Source organism: Pimephales promelas, chromosome 21, assembly GCF_988280905.1.
Source record: "Pimephales promelas chromosome 21, fPimPro1.hap1.1, whole genome shotgun sequence".
NCBI lineage: Eukaryota > Metazoa > Chordata > Actinopteri > Cypriniformes > Leuciscidae > Pimephales > Pimephales promelas.
In genome coordinates this window covers 5,191,561-5,213,872 of record NC_142789.1, presented here as the reverse complement: position 1 = coordinate 5,213,872, position 22,312 = coordinate 5,191,561, and the positions used below count along the sequence as shown (strand labels likewise).

Genomic DNA, 22,312 nt, shown 5'->3' with positions numbered 1-22,312 from the left:
GCAGGGCTCATCTGCATATTCATAGAACCATGAATGAACTTCTATTCTTTTAATATCATCTTCATGTTTGTACTATAGTCAACAAAGCCTTGATTAACAATGCTAATGTTTGGAGCAAGTACAGCTTTAATTGAGTGGAATGCTAATTAATAAAAAACAACACTCAAGTGATTTCACATTCATTTAGTTTCAGACATGAATACAAGTGATGAGGTCCGAGTTGTTTTCCAAAAGACTACATCACAGGTGGCCACTGATCAGCCAATCACAGCGTGAGGAACCACATCATCCTTTCACATCTGCAGCTGTTCACCTACACACATCCACACACTTGTTTATGCATTTACAAAATCGTGTCTTTTCCCGTTCGCCTATACATCACGTTAATACATTTCAAAATGCTGTTCTATGCATTGCAAAGAGGCTGTATTCTCCCCTTTTACAGTTATATAGTTTCTGGCTCTATTAGAACAGGTTTTCCTGCTTGAATGTTGATTATTTTCCTCATATTCTCCATTGTTGCGGCTCCTCTCTTCCCAGTCTGTCAGTAACACTCTGTTTACTTCCTGTCTCTAAAAAGCCCCTCCTTCTGAAAAGCACAATGTGCTCTGATTGGTCGGCTGGAGCAGTGTGTTGTGATTGGTCCAGTGCTTTGAGTGTGTTTGGGAAATTTCCAGCATCTTCCAATAACCACCAGTTTAACAAACTACTAACTCAACCAGGCCCAGGCCCGTCGCCAAGGGGGGGCATTGGGGGGCAGTGCCCCCCCAAACGACTTACTGTGCCCACCTACGCATGAGCTTGACATTAAATGCTAATATGTATATGCTAATAATTATATCGAACGGAGTTTGGTCTTTCTGCATAACTTATCTCACAGGAACGGTAAGCTCTACAACGGTAGGAATGTATAATACATTATCTTCAGAAATGATTTAGAAATTCATTATTCAACGCATTATTACACAGAACGTAACTTGAAATATAATTATTTTCATAAATGACTGTTAAAACATCCCAAAACAGCACCCAAACCTTGCAAAGACCTACCTCATTAATTATTCACATTCAACAGCCAATGGCAAGTCTCCAGCAGCAGACCTTTCAATTTGTTATTTTTGTGTTAGTATTTTTACTTCTTTAAATTACAATATGCAGTTTGTGTTTAAGGATAAATAAATAATATAAACAATGCAATTTATTTAGTTAAGCATACAGTATTGTTTATACGTAATTCCTTTGCGCAGCTGCGCAGTGCATGCGATGCGAGAATCAAATTCTGGTGGTTTTGTACATAGTCGATGGTTTTGTACGCCTACAGCAAAGCTTATGCTAAGTGGTTTAAAGTTTCGTCGTTGACAAAGACGACTTTTGACCAACAACAACGTGCGTGGAAACGACTCTGGAGCTAATTAGATGGTAGGAACAGACAGTATAAGAAAGGTAAGAATAGAGAATTTGTCTGCTACATTGCTAAATTTGTATTGCAGTATGTTATGCATTGCTTTTATTATTGCTGTATTGTTGGTGGAAACCAGGTGCTTTTGTGTGTAGAGTCATAAATCAATTTGGTTTTGGCGTAGTTTTACTTAGTTTGGACTTTGGACTAATGATATTACGTTGATTGCGCCTTTTACAAGAAAGCCACTAGATGGCACTGTGTTGTGTATGTGACGAACTATGCAGATTAACAAAAAATATAGGCTACTAGGCTAGCAAGCTATATGTGGAAATGTTAAGAGAAAATAAACAGAGACGTTGAGATCATACAGTGAAGTATTTTATTTAAATAAAATGAATAAAACAAGACTATTGTGGTCTATTTTAGTTGAAGCCTAATATGGGTTGTTGTTTTGGTCTGTCTCAGATCATTAAAAAAAGTGTGCCCCCCTATGAAAATTAAATGCCCCCCCAATTGGTTTGTTCTGGCGACGGCCCTGACCAGGCCCCGCCCCTTTGTTCCGCATACGCCTTTGGCGGGAATTGTAGTGGTCTCAAACTCAACAAAACTCGTCAAAATTACGTATCAGGACCAAGCTACAACCTCCCTGACTCTCTCTTCCAACACTGAAATGATTTAAACTGCAGTTCATCAACTGGCCACTAGAGAATAAAACATGTTTACAGCCTGGTGCAAAAAGTGCTTTTGGTCTATATCGCTAATTTTGCCCTTCATGGCGACTGTGAGGCGGTGAATGTTTTTATAACTCATCCGTTTTAATTATATTAAGCCTTAAAGTTCTGCATAATTAAGGGCGTGGCCACTTGAGTGATAGATGGAGTGCCGCTGATGTCACTACTAGCCGTTTGTCTGCTGTGTGTTAAGGCCATTGCACACTGAGTCCGAAATTCGCATCTGAAATTTTCGCACGTTAAAAAAAAAATTCGACCTCACGTTATGTCAGTCACGCTTGCACACCGCCTCCGAAACTTTCGTCCGTCATAAAATTAATCGGATCGGGTTCGATTTTCTGCGTTTTTCGCATCCAGAGCCAGCATTTTGAGAGGTCTTTTGACAATTCAGGACCGGGGGGAGCTCGTCCTCACATCATTGCACATATGCGCAATGCTTTCAGTTTCGGTTTTCAATTCGATCAAGTGTTTATGTTCTCTTCTCCATATTGGATTATGAAATTAATAAACCTCCCCTTTCAATCAGATTGAAATTTAGGATCGAATAAGGTGTGATTGAGCAGCCTATTCGATAACTAATGTATTATTTGGGCACAATATATACACAATACACAATAACAGCCTAGCTGTTCTGTCTGCCCAGCGCTTCCAACGGGCCGTGCACGGGTGTGTGTGTGTTTGTGTGTGTGTCCATACCTGGTCCATACTAGACACACTGCCAGTCTCCATTCAGAATCGATCGGTTCACGGAAATTGGTGGTCTTGTTTTTAATATGTGGCTCCAGAATCGCTAGCAAAGCATCAAACTGTCCCACTGACATTCTGAGGTAAATTTTGAATCGCTCAGGATAAATTCGCAACTCCTTGATAAGGTGGAACTCTCCTGTCTCGGCGCAATTTCAGGATTGGATGGACGATATATTTTCTCTTTCTTCTCTTTTCAATAAGAGAAAGAGCAAAAATCATCCTCACTGCTTGACGAATCCATTTGGTATTTTTGCGTTTTTTCCCGCAAAGGTTTAATAAATACGCAACGGACTCGGCGTGCAAGGTTTCTATGCGTGACGAATTTTTCAGCTGACGAACACGAAAATACGCATCCGAAAATTTAGTACTCAGTGTGCAATGGCCTTTAGCGTCACGCCACGTTAGCTAATCCGCCTCACTGCACATTTTCGTTTATCCGGGAGTGACGCACGACCAAGATGGCGACGGCCGGCTCCGCCCACTTTGGGTTTCAAAAATGCTCTTCAGGAACAGAAACGGGTGACGTCACGCACACTACATCCATATTTTTTACAGTCTATGATCAGGACATGCTTTCTTCTTGGTTGCGAATGGCCAAACTTGGCTTTTGGAATGAAGTTACAGCTGCCTGGAATGATGAATCATGGGAAGTGAAGCGGATGTGATGGCAGAGAGGATTCACAGGCCTTGCGGATGTAAACACCTGCCAACAGCATTCCCACACAGAGTCATGAATATGAAGCCCGGCTAAAGTCTGAGTCACACGAGTCTGATGCGACAGCTTAACATAAAACACAAGGACAACATGTACCCAAACTGATTTTGTTGCTTAGCAATGGGAACATATCTGAGAAAAAGTCTCGATAAGTATGAAGAAATGGATGAGATGGCTACTAATTAGGGATTCGAGATGGTCAACTGGTTGATTAGTCATTCACCAGTTAACTAGTAAATTATAGGGGTGGGAATTACCAGCAGTATTATTGTGATGTTAAAACATTTTGTGATATGTTAAGCATTGCAACAACGTACACTCACCTAAATGATTATTAGGAACACCTGTTTCATTTCTCATTAATGAAATTATCTAATCAACCAATCACATGGCAGTTGCTTCAATGCATTTAGGGGTGTGGTCCTAGTTAAGACAATCCAGACAATGTTAGAATGGGAAAGAAAGGTGATTTAAGCAATTTTGAGCGCGGCATGGTTGTTGGTGCCAGACGGGCCGGTCTGAGTATTTCACAATCTGCTAGTGATGGGCAGATCGAGGCTCCGTGATGCAATGACAGTTGAAGCAAATTTGCCATTTTGTTTCGAGGCTTCGAATCAATCCACACCCGTCTCCATGGCGACACCTAGTGGTCACTTGCAGGTGTTTTTCTGAAACAACCTTTACAACGAGCCATTAACAAATGTGTTGTTTTTTTATTATTTTATTTTTCTAATATATGAAGCTTGTAACCTATAGTCTCTTCACATTGCATAATGTGTTTTCCCGACCGACCTATCAATCAAACCCTGATTCGACGGAGCACTCCACCTGATGAAACACTTAGAAGCTTCATTTAGCCGTAGTCACGTAACGTGGGTGTTTTGAATCACACTTCGGATCAGTATTTCGAATCATCTGCGCTTCGGGATCTCGCAAAGCTTCGGAACGTCTGTTTCGCGTCAGCCAACCCTACAATCTGCTCAGTTACTAGGATTTTCACGCACAACCATTTCTAGGGTTTACAAAGAATGGTGTAAAAACATCCAGTATGCAGCAGTCCTGTGGGCGAAAATGCCTTGTTGATGCTAGAGGTCAGAGGAGAATGGGCCGACTGATTCAAGCTGATAGAAGAGCAACTTTGACTGAAATAACCACTCGTTACAACCGAAGTATGCAGCAAAGCATTTGTGAAGCCACAACACGCACAACCTTGAGGCGGATGGGCTACAACAGCAGAAGACCCCACCGGGTACCACTCATCTCCACTACAAATAAGAAAAAGAGGCTACTATTTGCAAGAGCTCACTAAAATTGGACAGTTGGAAGACTGGAAAAATGTTGCCTGGTCTGATGAGTCTCGATTTCTGTTGAGACATTCAGATGGTAGAGTCAGAATTTGGTGTAAACAGAATGAGAACATGGATCCATCATGCCTTGTTCCCACTGTGCAGGCTGGTGGTGGTGGTGTAATGGTGTGGGGGATGTTTTCTTGGCACACTTTAGGCCCCTTAGTGCCAATTGGGCATCGTTTAAAAGCCACGGCCTACCTGAGCATTGTTTCTGACCATGTCCATCCCTTTATGGCCACTTTGTATTCATCCTCTGATGGCTACTCCAGTAGGATAATGCACTGTCACAAAGCTCGAATCATTTCAAATTGGTTTCTTGAACATGACAATGAGTTCACTGTACTCTTGAATCAATGCCACGTAGAATTAAGGCAGTTCTGAAGACGAATGGGGGGGGGGGGGGGGTCGAGTATAAAGTATTGTTTCCATTAATTTCTCCCATAGGGATTTCAAAAAAGTTTGCGAGGTTAATAAATCGGACAAAAACACAAAGGTAGAAGAACTACAATCCCATGAAGCATTGCGAACAAGGAATAAGAAATATACAACTACTCATTTAAAAACGTTGATTATGTATACAAACAATTTATTTCAATTTAATTGTAAAATATGCAAATATTTACACATATTTCAGTATTTTGAGAGTGTAGACTAGAGAAACCAACTCGATTATGTGATTCACAGGGAGTGGGCGGAGCTAAAGAGATCTTTTGGGGAGTTTTGCTCTCTGATTGGAGAATTTTTTGAACAGAATCATGGGTAATGTAATTTTTCACCACAAATTCCACTGTTAAACACGATAAAGTTGAAATAACGCAGGCTGACGGCTTCAACAGACGCAAATACCATCGAGTAACAACCTCGTAGCTCAAAGTAAGGCTGACTTTAAAGGGATACTTTACTTTTTTTTTGGAAATAGGCTCATTTTACAACTCCCTTAGAGTTAAACAGTTGAGTTTTACCGTTTTTGAATCCATTTAGCCGATTTTCTGATATTTAGAAGAATATCAGTAAGCAGACAGTTTCTGGTCTCATTGACTACCATAGTATATATTTTTTCCTACTATGGTAGTCAATGAGACCAGAAAATGTCTGCTTACTGATATTCTTCTAAATATCAGAAAATCGGCTGAATGGATTCAGAAACGGTAAAACTCAACTGTTTAACTCTGGGGGAGTGGTAAAATGAGCCTATTTTTTTTTTAAAAAAAGTGGAGTATCCCTTTAAGCGTTTGTAAGGTATTGTTAAAAATCTTTTTTCCTATGGAGAAAATGAAAGGAGCCTTCCGGAAGCGACTGTTATGCTCTATTAAATTGTCAATAAGAGTTGGTCCTCGTCGTCTGATTGTCAGGTTTATGTTCTGCTTTGGTTTAGTGTTGTGTTCAGTTCCTGTTTGCCTTGATTGATCAAGTATATTCTCATCTGTTACCATAGCAACCAATTTTGTCCACCAGTCCCTCGTTAACTCACTAATTTGGTCCTGTGTGTATATACTGTGTTCACGCCATGTGGTCATTACCGTAACTTCTTGATGACAATATGTGACGTTCTACACAGAGCCGTTTACGTCCTCGGACTGGGAATTATGTGTTTCTATGGCAAATAGGAGCTCTCAGGAAAATTTCCAATTCACAAGTTGTAATTACGAACTCTATGAGGACATGATATAGGACTATTTACAACATGAAATCTCACAATTACGGTAATTATCAAAATATCCTGTTTAGTCGAATATCTTGTCGGTTCTCTGTGATGTTTATGTGGTTTGCGATCTTCTGCATTTCTACAGATTATTCTTAAGCGATTTCCAGTAAGTTTTGTTTATTTAAATAAAGACTATTTGTGTTTGATATTATTGTGACCACACCTGACACTGATGTGCTAAGTGATGCATGAGAAGATCATTGAGCAGATAAATAGAGATAAACATTTCATATGAGCATGGGTTATATTGTCCAGCGTGCGATTAAACGCTATGAGAATGACTCCTCAAAGATAATAAACATCATCAAATACATTGTTTGGCTTTTCATTTCATTAATCTGCAGACCAGCAAAACACGGTTCACCAATATTAAAATGCATAATTCAGAGTTCATTGTTCTAGATAATTGCATGTTGAAATTGAGTCCCTCCCAATTAATCCAGGGGATCTCAAACTAACGACCCGCAGCATGGGTTCATTCAGCCCGACAGGTGTGAATAGTTTAATCAGGTGTCATTAGTCCAATAAACACACAGCAGGAATGATGGGACACTTACCCGTGCCAATAACTGTGCATTGTTTGAATTGGTGGTTGTATAACATTTGTATTTGTAACTGTTCAATGGTTCAGATTTCATGTTCAAACTGCTTGTTTTTTTGCAGGGTTAAACAAAGAAAATTCTCCCACAATTCTGATTTGACAAATAGACAAAATAATGTGACGTACAAGAGGTTCTGACAATTATTTGCTTAAGTCTATTTTAAAATAATACATTTTTAATTATTATTTTTTTTTTTACATCTGTGTGAATGAATGATTCAATGACTCACTCATAAAGACTTCACTTGTTTCATTACTATATGAATCAGCATTTTTGAACAAATCTCTTGAATGAATGATTTAATAACTCAATCATAAAGACTTCACTTGTTTCATTGCTGGATGAATCAGCGTTTCTGAGCGAATCTCTTAAATCAATGATTCAATGACTCACTCATAAAGACTTCACTTGTTTCATTGCTGGATGAATCAGCGTTTCTGAGCGAATCTCTTAAATGAATAATTCAATGACTCACTCATTAAGACTTCACTTGTTTCATTACTGGATGAATCAGTGTTTTTGAGCAAATCTCTTGAATGAATGATTCAAAGACTCACCCATTAAGACTTCACTTGTTTCATTACTGGATTAATCTGTGTTTTTGAGCGAATCTCTTGAATGAATGATTCAATGACTCACTCATGAAGACTTCACTTGTTTCATTACTGGATGAATCAGCATTTTAAACAAATCTCCTGAGTAAATGATTCCATGACTGACTCATAAAGACTTCACTTGTTTCATTGCTGGATGAATCAGCGTTTCTGAACAAATCTCTTGAATGAATGATTACATGACTCACTCATAAAGACTTCACTTGTTACATTACTGGATGAATTCATTTTTTTTTTTCTTTTTTTTTTAAACAAACCTCTTGAATGAATGATTCAATTACTCACTTGATTCTTTATTGGATGAATAAGCATTTTTGAACGAATCTCTTGAATGAATGATTCAATGAGAATTACATTTTTATCGGTCACTTGTTGCCGCCTACTGATGTAATCAATGCAATCATTATTTGAAGTGCCAAATTACTTTCAAAAGGTGATTTACTCTATTTTGATCACTACCGTAGACATCAGTGTTTATAACTAAACAATAAACTTTTATCTCAGTACTTCTGTGATAATCTGAATTATTAAGACAGATTTAATGATACTGGGTGTTGAAAAGACTGTTTGTGAAGCTGTTTCATATCTATACATGACAACGTCTCTCTCTGGATCAGAACTCAGATCTGAATGTTCACAGTTTTTCGACTTATCAAAGCTTTAATAGGTGAATCATTGTCATTTAGGAATGAGATTGTGTGGATGTTTGAATCAAGATTACAATTTTTGAATGATTAATCATGCAGCTCTAATATTAATGCTTGTCAGGTATTTGAGTTTGAGATCCCTCGTCTAATTCGCAGTGGAAAAAAATGACAAATATGCGACTGCAGGTCTAGACTTTACTTTTTCCACTCTTTTCCTGTAATTTACATATTGTTGAAAGATTTCCTCACCACTCCTGGAAAGATCTTCTGTAGTCTGTCCACTGCGGCGAGAGCTTTCGCCTTTCCTCCACTCAGACAGTCTTCAAACTCGTACAGCGGCTGTCGCACCGGGTTCGAGTAGGAGATCTTTGCGTTGTCCACAAAAGTGATGTGCCTCACACCCCAGCCCTCAAAACAACACAGCAGAAAACACTTAGCCAGGACTAAACACTAAACATTAGTGTCATTTGCAGTATTTCAACACAAAACACCTGCATTTTATTATCTATGCAAGCACCTGTAATCCAGTGGAAGCAGATGCTACCGCTCCTGCTGTACTCATGTTCCATTACTGGATGAATCAGTGTTTTTGAACAAATCTCTTAAATGAATGATTCAATGACTCACTCATAAAGACTTCACTTGTTTCATTACTGGATGAATCAGTGTTTTAAACAAATCTCTTAAATGAATGATTCAATGACTCACTCATAAAGACTTCCCTTGTTTTATTACTGGATGATTCAGTATTTTTGAACAAATCTCTTAAATGAATGATCAATGACTCACTCATAAAGACTTCCCTTGTTTCATTACTGGATGAATCAGTGTTTTTGAAAAATCTCTTATATGATTCAATGACTCACTCATAAAGACTTTCCTTGTTTCATTACTGGATGAATCAGTGTTTTAAACAAATCTCTTAAATGAATGATTCAATAACTCACCCATAAAAATTTCACTTGTTTCATTACTGGATGAATCAGTATTTTTAAACGAATCTCTAGAATGAATGATTCAATGACTCACTCTAAGACTCCAACATTAGCGTTGGGCATTGACACAAATTTCACAATACGATTAAATTACGATTCACAAGCTTGTGATTCAATTGAATTCCGATCTTGATTAGATGTCGATACATTTATATATGGTACAGTATGTAAATTTCTCTCTCTCTCAACTAAACTATAGAGGGAACCCTGTCAGTCGCTACATTGCTATAATATTACAGGTTAAATGTTACAACCGACTTGTCTACATTTAAATTAAGGTTCTAGTGCTAAAATATAATAATTTAAAAAGTGGCTAGTTCATTTAAACACCTTTTTTAATGATGTATTCAATTAAATATTAAAGAACATGTTAGAGTTATTTTTCTGGTCACTGAATGGCTTTTCTGAGGTGAATGCGACTTTACATGACATTATTGCTCTCAAGCTTTTATTTTTTTTAGGTCTTTCCACAGTTGAAACACTTATTAATGGATTACATGAGACATGATTGATTTCTAAATTGTTCTCTATCTTTCATCATGTTCGTTAATGTTTAATTGGTGCTGTAACTAACTAGAGAAAAGAGATGATCAGCCAACTGTCAGCACACATTTAAGTCCCACAAAAAACACATTTATTGCCTGATAATTTATTGTCATGATAAAATTGGCATACAAGACTGTTTTATATCATAAAAGTAGAATGAGTTGTGCTATAAATAATGTTTAGTCAAGTTTTGTACATTCATAAACTGAAAACAGCACAGGTGGGATGAGAAAATGAGAACTAATTAAAATCGATAAACTGATATTTGCATAGTATAAATATTAATTTCAGCACAAACACACAGTTTCACCACAACATTAAAATTAATTTCAGCACAAACACACTTTCTCTCTAAATTAGGCTTCTTATAGACTCGTAAAAAATAATTCGCTTTGCATTCACAAGGCACATTATAACTGAACCGCTTTTAGAGGGTCCGGGTCCATTTGGAGCATTTACAGGACGCTCTTGGAACGAAGTGTGAGAACTCTCTTAATGTTGCAATCATTTCCATCTTCATACTGCCAACATGTTTATCTCAGCCATCTAGTGACACCACCATTATTTTGAAATGGCAGCATCTGTCTCAATTTTTCTATAATTACAGTCCTAAGCTCAGAACAATTTCAAAAACCATTAAGAAGCAATTATGGTGAAAGCAAGTAAGAACTTAAATGACATAAAGCAAGCCAATACTGAAGGCAAAGAAAGCTTTTCCGTCACCTCTCAGATGAGACGGTCAAACCAAAATGTATTCAGACACCTTCAACATTTCTCACATTATCACAGTTTATTTGCTGTAGTTTAGAAAATGGTTATAAAACATGAGCAGAACTCAGGGTTATCAGATCAGTGGATCTTTCACTGGGTTTGTCCGTCCTTCTGTTAGACTCTCACAAATGAATTATGTTGAATATCTGATAAATTTAACTACACAATTAGATAATACAAGTTTATCTCAACCAGTGACCAAACAATGCTTCATGTTGTTCAGTCTGTGTGTAAAAAGAACATTAGCAATTACAGAAAACACACTGAAGAAAACATGATCAGCTCAAAGTGTCCGAATCATTTTTGGTTTAAAAGTTTCACTGGTAGTCACTGTATGAAGAATATTTGGGTATATATGCAACAGTTTACTTTATTTTGCTCTTCTCACTTCCTTAAACTATAGTGTCCTGATCACACTAGTAAAACAATAAAAAAAATTGTATCTAGTGTCTGAATTTTTGGTTCGCCTGTAAATTGTTGATAATCTCAAGTAAACGTCTCTCACCATCAGGGTTCGAGCCACATTGCATCCCAGCGTTCCAGCTCCCAGTAACAGACACTTTGTGGACACGACTTTATCCAGATCCAGAGACGGGACGAGCCTCCAGCGCATCAGCTTCAGGTTCAGATCCACAGAAGACTCAGCCAGCCTTGAGGAATCATAAAATATGTAACATTCCACTGAGAAAAACATTTCATACACTCCCATGCCACGTTTAGTACCTTTTAGGGTCCATGCATTCGCTGAGATTGACACTTCTGGGTCCCATTGCTCCTTTAGGGTTCTTCTCCCAACCCACGCTCTTTGGACACACTGTAGAAACAGACTATTAAACTTACATATAATGCAAAATTAAGTAAATATTTAAAAAAAAATAGTTTTTTTCTGTCATAAGATCTGAGAAAATAAGGTCAAATGCAGAGCCGGACAGTAACAGAGTATATTTACTTGAGAACAGTACTTAACCCCCTGGGGATCAAGGTGTATTTGTGGTCCTTGAGATGTTCTACCATGCCCTGACATTTGTGCTTTTTTCAGCTGCTTATAAACATATTAAAGGCACAGGTGAAATTACACTATATTTAGCACAAACAGGGCTACCATAATATGTGAGCAACATGTATGTAAATGTTTGTATTTTTGAAAGAATATTGTTTATGCGTGGTTATTGAAAAAAAACTAAAGTTTCTGAAATAAGGCCACAAAAAACATACGAAATATGCGTCCACATTACTTTTGACTAATGGATGTTGTTGCCTAGAGTTTTTTCCTCATAGTTCTTTCCTGCCTAATCTTTCACATAAAACTGTGAATTGGGTTATATTGTGAAACATTTTTTGTTTGCCAAGGCAATATGCAAATGGGTGTGAACAGGCCAGCCCCATCATTAATAATTATAGTTGATTCTCACCTGAGAGAGAGAAAGACACGCATAAAAATGAGCCTTTCATTAAGGTGAGTCAGACAAGAAAAAATTGAAAGGACAACATATATATATACAGTATATATATATATATATATATATATATGAAGAGTTCAGATGCAAAAGCCTCTAAGTGCCATTTGAAATTTTCTTCTAAAATGGTCATTTTTATCAAGCTTATATATTCAAGTTCAGTAATTTCACTTAAATGACAATTAATAGGTAATCCTCATTGCAATTTAAGTGAAATTACTGAACTTAAATATACAAGCTTGATAAAAATGATCATTCTAGAAGAAAATTTCAAATGACACTTAGAGGCTTTTGAACTCTTCATATATATATATATATATATATATATATATACACATATATATATATGTGTGTGTGAAATAAATGAAAGTCAAAAACCCATTTTTTAATCATACCTGGAAACAAATCTTGGTTGAATAGGTTATAAGGGACATTGTGTAAAATTGGTTCAAAGTTAGAGTTGCAAACATCTTGAAAAGTTAGAAACATCTTGAAAAGAAAATGATTTTTCCATATAAAGTATTATTTTTAAAGTAGGCCATGCATTTACATTTTATCATACATATATCAAAGTTAAGGATTCATTATTTTGATATGTGCATTGCATTAGCTTGCATTGGATAACATACTAAACATACTATATATTTAACATATGAGCAGAAACTGTCTAACTAAAGCTTATTTGATGTCTATCTATTTCTATTTCGTCCTTAACAGTAGGCTATGCATCTGTGCGTCCGTTCGTTCACACACCCGGTTCATATTTAAACATCAGCTGCATGTGTGCTCCTCGAAATGAAACAGGTAACTGAGGTAACTTTTTCAGGATTATTATGACAGTATTGTTCCTTACAGCACAGCAATACGAGGTAACGGTTAGATTTGTGATAAACTGGATGTTTTATCCAGCTGATGTGGCCATTTTCATGGCTTGCCTCAACATTAGCGTTTGAATAGCGCGCACTCTCAGTGGGCGGGGTCCTATAACCGATATATTGGCCAATAAATCTGAATCTAGATTTTTATATAATTTCCGAGAGCCTGATTACAAAAATACAAGTCTCACCATTAAAATACATGGCCCAAGTCACAATCATAATGATATTCTCATTATAATTTCATGTAGCCAATATGATAGACTTGTGCTGTACTTTACTGTATTCTCCTTTTTTTTTAAGTGATTCCAATCATATTTCAAGCAATTCAAAACCATCATGTTGAACAGTCGCATCTGAAGCGTCTCAGCTGAAGGAAATGATACATTATTTATCAGCTAATATATTAGCCACATTTTCTTATTGGCCCGATATGGTGGCAGATATATCATGCATCCATTTATCTCTCATATATTTGCCTATGTAGTTTGTGAAATAATGGTGGATTACCCAGAACTCAAGCACAGGACTTTTCAGTGCAAGTGAATGTCGGAGTTCAAAAAGTCAAACCTCACTGAGGTGGGAAGACATCCATGCATGCATGTGAGAAGAACCACACGATCAAGGACAGCGTGTTTAAGAAAGATGGTGAAAACAGCATAACCGTACAGTATTTTGATCAGCCAGCAAGGGATTTCAATGGCCTTATCAGGTCCCTACATAGCTGACCGCTTCGCCCCAGTTCACACCATCAGTGCAGAGACTCCCACAGGACTTCACAAGTCTGAAGTGTGATGAGGCTGAATGTCAGGGATTCTCCAGCATCGGTTCACCAGCGATGAAAACACTCGGATGAAGGATACGGTCTTTAAGCAGACAAACATGATGTAAAACGTAAAACTGAAACCCTCACACTCCGCACATAAGGAGAACATGAGGAGATGCTCACCCTGATCTACAAGGATTTACTTTGAAACCATTTTCACGCAGAAAATAGGGTTACACTTTGTTTTAAGGTGTCATTGTTACAGTGTAATTATATATTTAAGTACTGAGTAATTAATATTAATGTACTTACTATAGGGTTAGGATTAGGTTGCATGTAATTATGTATAATTTACTGTTATTACTATGGTAACTAAATGTAACATGAAACATATTGAAGCATATTGAATCAAACGTGAAACTTTGAAAGGACTGAAATAGTATTTTCTTGTAAAACGTACTTAAATAATCTTTTTTTCATTTATTTAGAATTATAAAAATCTTTTTTTACATTAGCAGCAATAGGTAAATAACAAGAATAATAACGAAGTGCAGCGAACTGCACAAACATTTGCACTTATGATTAGAATAATATGAAAACAAAGACCAGTTTGCAATAACAATCAGCATAACGGGCTGCTTTTGTACAGCAAATAAATGGAAATGAATGACACCGAAAGCCAGACACATTCAGCCGCACACAATCCTACATTATAATTCAAATAAAGTGGATAGCATGAAATAACAAATAATATTGTGAATATCGTGCAGTCCATAATTTACATAGATATGAGGCATGTCTGCACAGAAACGAGTGAATATTTGAAGTGCTATTTCAGAGATGATTCTTCCTGCTTCAACTAGTTCGCAGGAGGGTAGTGAATAATATGAAAACAAATTCCAGTTTTTAATATCAAGCAGCATAACGACCTGCTTTAGTATAGCTGAAATATATCAAATTAACTAGTTGAATAATACACAGGTTTTTGAGCTGACACCCCGTTTGCTGAATTTAACCGTAATTTTTTTATGTTTTCCATGACCATATTTCACTCACTTTTTGACTCTTCACCCAACCAGAAATCATGTAAATTAGAGACTTAATTAGCCAGCCAACATGACATGTTGGTTGCTTAGTAACTAGTTCTGGTGTTTCTTCCAAAGAAAGAAAGTGGAACGGCTGAGCAAATTATGACAGAATTCCATTTATTCTGTCAATCGATTAACTAATCGCACCTAACATTAAAGATTTTGTTATATTGTTATATATGTTATATTGTATTCAGTTCACATTTAATCTGCAAATGAATGTAGAAACAACAAAGACTGTAGCCTATACTTTAAATATTTGTTAAATGGCATCTTTTATAAAATATTATAAAAGCTTGAAAGCTAACATTTTTTAGGCTTTAAAAAAATACAATGAAATTAAAACTATCACATAAATGCACATAGTAAATGTCACTTTTACCAGCCTTTCAATATATCAGGGCTATTTGTTTTACCTGTCCAGTGTTTTACTTGCCCTGTCGAAATGCACAAAATGTCGATTTAACCTTCATCTAACCTTGTACACAGTGCTTTATTCAATTTCTGTATATTTCCTAGCCATTAGACCTACCGGAAAGTCTTAAAGCTATCAAACACTTCACAGTATTCACTCCTTAATGGTAAATTAAACATAGATTAATCCTTATTAAAGCTAAAAGTTATTCAGTCTAAAGCAGTGAGTGATTTTCTCACTTTTGATTATGATTAATGACAGACAGTAGCAGGTTTATTAGGCTTCAGTCACTTTAAGATCTGACGCACATCCCATTTTCTCACAACTCTTTATATTCATTTAAAGGTGCAATGTGTAACAAAGTTGAGTATCTATTAACAGAAATGCAATATGACATCCATAACTATGTTTTCAGTGGTGTATAAAGAACTTACTTAATTAGCCGTAATGTTTTTATTACCTTAGAATGAGACATTAATAGCTCCATAACCGAGGGAATCCCCTTCTATGAAGGTCGCCATGTTGTGACGTCATATTCCTACCGTAGCCGAACGCGAACAAACAGCGCTACAGAACGCGTTTCATCACTACCTTGAAAGAGAAGTAGCGGAAAGCTGGAAGCTAGCCTTACACTCCGTGAGTAGTGACTTTTCCCTTGTGAGTGGTGTAAAATATGTAGTTGGGATTGTTTCATGTAACTTAGTTCTCCCTCGCTGTGTTATGGGTTTGTTATGTTGGGGATAGATGTGCTGTTACGTTCGTGAGACAGCTGATGATTAGTATTCATGTCATTGACCGTAAAACAGTACGTTACAGGAATCACTAACCCGTCGATAGAGACTTTTACTAAAGTCTTTTATCACTAAAGTCGATCGCGAAGAATTTTAAAAATCAGAGAAAAAAAGCCTATTGTGTGTAGTAAATAGTATCTATGGGATGCGGAGATGACATGATTGTAACAGCGCGCGCAGTTCCGACCTTTGGACTCATGCAGACGCGTCCCAGCTCAGCCACAGTAACAGCTCATATTAGCCAGCTAAACTATTATACCCTGTTAGAAAAAATATATAGCTGCTCCCTCGCTGTATTATGGGTTTGCTACAGTATGTGGGGAGAAATGTGCTGCTGGTTACGTTTGTGAGACAATCAGCTGATTATTATTTTATTAAATTATATATTAAAACCCTTGATCCTCACCTGACTATGGCTTTGTAAACAGACAGTATTCATGATGTGGTTTATAATGGACTGTGGTACAGAAACAGTGACAATGTTACACACTCTTGGCTTACTCTGGCTATTCTCTGCTGTCTCAGCCGACGAGATGTTTGTCCCGTTTTAGCAACCGTAGCTTCTTCGAAAGGGAGGGGTGAGCAGTGGGCTGAGCCCTTAGTGCAAACCTGGTGCAAACTCGCAACCGAACCACTAGATGTCGCTAAAAGTCACACATTGCTCCTTTAAGATCTCATTTAACAGCACTTGCGAGGATACTTGGGGAAAAAAACGGCATTTTGGCCTAATTGTGTGTTTTTTTGTCCGTTCAAACGCTGTCTGAAGCGGCTTTCCGTGCACGCGAGTTTGTGTGTGTGTTTCACAGATGCAGCACAGTACTGCACTGCCTTTTCTTTCGTGTTTTATCGTGCTTGAATGGTTTAAAAGCATTTTCATGAATACGAATCGTGATCATATAATGTAACACTAGCTAAAGGATGATGGGAAAAAAAGTTAAATATTTTTATCACGTTAAATTGAAAACATGTCAATTAAAGGGTTAGTTCACACAAAAATGAAAATTAAGTCATTAATTACTCACCCCCATGCTGTACCAACCCCGTAAGACCTTCGTTCATCTTCGGAACACAAATAAAGATATTTTTGATTGAATCTGAGGGCTGGATCACTCTTCCATAGACTGCATAAGGAACTGGCTCTTGACGGCCCATAAAGTCATTAAAGAAAATGTTTAAATATCCCATGTGCCTACAGCGGCTCAATTATAAGTTTATCAAGCGACGAGACTACTTTTTGTGCGAAAAAAACATAAATAACGACTTTATTCGACTATTCCATTACTTCCTTATGGGCGCATGCGCGAGAACTGAGACGAGGACGTTCTCATTCGTCTACTTCTTGTTACCGGCTGCTCACCGCTTAGGAGTTTTACCGCCACCTACCGTATAAGATGATGTGCTGATATAGCTGGAAGCGCAAAACTTTCTGTTTACAAGCAGAGGAAGATGCGCGCTGTACATACGCTTTTCAATTTGCGTATTTTCCGCATTATAAGGTGCACTTAAAAGCCTTTAATCTTCTCAAAAAACGACAGTGTTCCTTATAATCCGGAGCGCCTTATATATGGATCATCATTCTATACGGTAGGTGGCGGTAAAACTCCTAAGTGGTGAGCAGCCGGTAACAAGAAGTAGACGAATGAGAACGTCCTTGTCTCAGTTCTCGCGCATGCGCCCATAAGGAAGTAATGGAATAGTGGAATAAAGTCGTTATTTATGTTTTTTTCGCACAAAAAGTAGTCTCGTCGCTTGATAAACGTATAATTGAGCCGCTGTTGGCACATGGGATATTTAAAAACCTTTTCTTTAATGACTTTATGGGCCGTCAAGAGCCAGTCCCTTAGGCAGTCTATCTAGGACAGATCGAGCTCTCAGATTAAATCAAAAATATCTTTATTTGTGTTCCGAAGATGAACGAAGGTCTTACGGGGTTGGAACAGCATGGGGGTGAGTAATTAATGACTTATTTTTTCATTTTTGGGTGAACTAACCCTTTAACTCTCGTTAGAGACTTATTTTCGGGATCGTGTTAGTAGAATAAGTTGAAATAAGTCGGAAAGTTACTTACAGTCTGTTGAAGAGCCTCAAAATAAAGTGCTAACAGATATAAGGCATACATTCTACTATAATGACTGCTTGTTGACAAGTACCTGCAAAGTTACTTATAGTTAGTAAGAATGTCTAAAGTGTAGGGATGTGCGATTTATCGGACACAATATCGGTATCGACCGATATAATTTCATTTTAAATATTATCGTTATCGGCCAGATAAGACAATCTGGCAGATATATTAAATCTGATAAATAATGTATTGTTTCATTCAGCTGAGACTCTTCAGATGCGACTGTTCAACATGATGGTTTTGAATCGCTTGAAATATGATCGGAATCACCTCAAAAAAGCAAAAAAGAAAACACAAATGTGTCATATAAATATATGAGAACATCATTATAATTGTGACTTGGGACATGGATTTTAATGGTGAGACTTGTGTTTGTGTCATCAGGCTCTCAAAAATTATATAAAAACTTGGATTTAGATTTATCTGCCAATATATCGGTTATCTGCTTTCAAAAATAAAGAATTATCGGTATTAGAGCCAGACCGATTTATCGGCCGATATTAGGCATTTTCCAAACTATCGGTATCGGCAGTTATAATGGCCGTTAAATGAATATTTCAAAAATGAAATAAAAACGGACGAAACACGCTTCAATCATGTCATCAGTGTTGGAGTTGTATAGTTTGTCCACCAGAGGGCACTCTACACCGTCCCTATTGGCAACACTCGTGTATTACGAGCCACACAGTTTTGCTGCTGTTTAATAAGCCGAGAGTGAAGTGGAATTAGCTAGTAATATTTATGTTACGTTGTTACAGTGTAGTTGACTGACTGTCCTTTTAACTTTTGACAATGTGAGTGAAGTTAAGTATTTCTTTAATATTGCGCGACAGTTATAGCAATGAGACGTACCATATCTCCTTGGCCTGTTAAATTGAAAATGTTTTACAACTTGCAGTATGACGTTATCCATTGCTAAATTATGGCTCATCATAGACTCGCCAACCACAAAGCTAGCTAATGCCACTATCATCAGTGGAAGACCGCTAACGTTAACATTAATGAGCTTTGGTTCCTATGTTCTGTTGCGACAATGAAAGAAACAGGTTTCTTTTTAAAATGCATTATCATATTATTTTAGTTAAAACTCAAAAATAACTACAAATAACTAATGTTAGGGAAATCTGTTAATGTTTCGTTGCGTGTTTCTGAAATAAAAAAAAAAATATCGGCGATATATCGGAATATCGGATTTTAAAATATTTGTATCGGTATCGGTCTTCAAAATCCTTTATCGGTCGGGCTCTAATCGGTATTAGCCAAAAATGTCATATTGGTGCTTCCCTACTAAAGTGGACAATCAAACTAAAGAGTTAAAACCATATTTACATTAATTTTAATATATATAAAAAAATATAAAAAAAGATAACTAGCATTTTTATAAAGGTGTCGGGAAGAAACAGAGTGAAAAGTCACTTATTATCATATTAGGGCTGTCACTTTTGTGAAAAAATCCTGTTCGTTTTTTGAGACATAAGTGTTCATTGAATCATGTTTTTATTTTGTTATTTGTTTTTATTATATGCTAATTGATCTGGATGTATGAATCATCTGTGCAGCACTTTGGAAACTTCCTGTTTATAAAATGTGCTATAGAAATAAACTTGGATTGGATTGGATTGATTGTAAAATCATTTTTCCAACACCAAATACAGGCAAATCCATGGACACCTAACAGGCATTAGGATGAACGTAAAGATTGCGCTTGAGACGTACACAAGTCAGCAATATTTCTGATGAATTGTTGGTGTGAAGTTTCGGGAACACTGACAAACAAAAGCGCGACATTCAGGAATTGAAATGAACTCCCTCCGACCCGCCGAATGTGGTTAAAAATGAGCGTTGGTGGGAAAACGCCATCAAATTGCGAGCTAGCGTAGTGGTAAACATAGAAACAACATAGTGTTTCTATATTTACTCACTTTGCTAGGGAAGTTCGTGTAAACCAAATCTGTGTGGATTTAGCGCAAATACGCAACTCGTGAGTCCTTATGACATATTAAATACAGAGTATTGTGCAAAATCTGCCCATTTCTGGATTACTAGAACACACACGTCACTACGCAACAAGTAACAGTGCACTTGTTCACTGGCATTGAAGTAATAGCGAAAATTAAAAAGCATTTGGTGAACAGAAAAGACATTGTTGTTTTCCAACACGTGCACTGTAATGATCTGTCCACCTAAAACACATTTTATAAAAAATAAAATAAAAAAGCAGTTCAAATCGAATTAAAATTAAAATTCCCTATTTTCGTTTTAGAAACTTGTGTTGGTTGGTCCGATCGATTGTGCAATAGAAATAGTGCCCTATTTCATATCACCCAAAAACCGGCTTTAAATGTGTAACCTTTGGCTGCCAGGCTGAGGACTGAAGCCTTTGTGCCGCTGTTCAGATAAATCACCTGCAGACGCCGAGAGGTCCGGGAGCCTGACCCGAAAGATGATGCTGTGCCGGACGGAGCGGGTCCCTTGTAGAGTTCGGTCTCTGAAGCACAAAACCTCCACAACATCCAGACGCGAACCCCTGGCATTCACAAGGACACACACACACACAGCACTGTGAACACACACCGTCTTTGAGTGACCTTAAACTCACCATTACAAAGAGGCGACAGCTGGAAGAGTGACATTTCAAAACTGGAAAGATAAAAAATGCTGACATATTTCCAAAATCTTCCACCTGCTCTACACTTCATAAAAACATGAATCACACCCCAACTGTGTGCATCTTCTATCTATTATCATTTACCTCAGCTTGTGGAAAAGCTGCTCGGGATGAACTTAACTATGTGGATTTGTCTTTACCACCTGCGTTTTAAAGTTGTCCATCAATAAATTCTAAAGGTAAATTTTAGTAATTTTAGTAACTTGGTATATTAAAGTCAACTTGTGGTGAAAATCAGGCTTTTAATGTTGTTTAGGTGTCTATGTGTTTTTAATATGAAAATCCATGTGTAAATTCACAAGTCGAAGTATTTTCTGCTTAAAACTGCCTCGAGCTAACGAGCTACCGTGTAACCAATCAGATCAACGTGTGATCGTCAACCTCTGAGCTGAGTGAGTGAGTGGAGGCGGGGCTCATTTGCATATTCATAGAACCATGCATACTAAATGAGGAAAGGGTGTTGAGTTACATTCAAGATATTTTATGGCATGAAGATTTTTTTTTAAATATGTCATTGATTAAAGATGAGGGATACAATTATTGACTACTGGGGGATTTTAACAATATTTTAACTAATTAAATATGATTATTTTAACTGTCAATTTAAGTTCAACCTGTAACTTCAACCTTTTTTTATCATCAACTTCACATTTCACAGCCATCGTGTTTTTGCAAAGGTGCCTCTTCTATTTGACTATCAAATAAGCAACATCATAGTACTGTACATAGTCGGAGTATACACACATTAAACTTCAATGGATCAGCCCTCGTGATTGAACCGGGCAGTGCAAAACATTCTTACAAACCCACAACATTAGCAGATGGTTGGAAAACACATTTTTCTCACATTCTTTCAGTTTGAGATTGAAAGTAACGTCAGGAGGAAATGAGTGGAACTGTGGAAACAGGGCTATAATTTAACACCAGTGGGAAGCGCGTTGGAAAAGCTCAGTATTACAGACGTACCATGTCTTAGCGATGAGGATGAGGAGGTTTCTGAGAGGCCAGCCCGGATGTTGAGGAAGTGTACATGGGTCATATACACCCACAGTAATCTAGAAAAAAACACAGGTCCCTTATTATACTGACATGCTGAGAAGAATCACATGCCAATCTAATTATTAGACCGGGCAAAAAAAAAAAAATTCAAAATCGATTTTTTCCATATTTATTTATCCATAACTCAAAAGCCAGTGTTACTGTTCCTCCACTGTTCATTGGCTTGCATGTTACAGCCGCTGTGGTGGTGAGACTTTATGTTTGTTTAATCTTGAAACATAAAATAACCTGATCGTGTTTGATCAAA

At 37.2% G+C, this 22,312-nt stretch overlaps 1 protein-coding gene across 1 annotated transcript in view; it reads right to left on the bottom strand.

The window, feature by feature from the left end:
* atg7 (ATG7 autophagy related 7 homolog (S. cerevisiae)) overlaps nt 1–22,312 on the bottom strand; it is a 99,388-nt gene that overhangs the window by 64,605 nt on the left and 12,471 nt on the right. The window contains exons 8-12 of the mRNA XM_089125170.1: nt 21,973–22,061; nt 20,744–20,865; nt 11,548–11,638; nt 11,330–11,474; nt 8,762–8,920 (exon numbers count right to left, since the gene is read on the bottom strand). Of these exons, the coding sequence (XP_088981296.1) occupies nt 8,762–8,920; nt 11,330–11,474; nt 11,548–11,638; nt 20,744–20,865; nt 21,973–22,061 (606 nt within the window). The remainder of the gene's footprint in view (nt 1–8,761; nt 8,921–11,329; nt 11,475–11,547; nt 11,639–20,743; nt 20,866–21,972; nt 22,062–22,312) is intronic.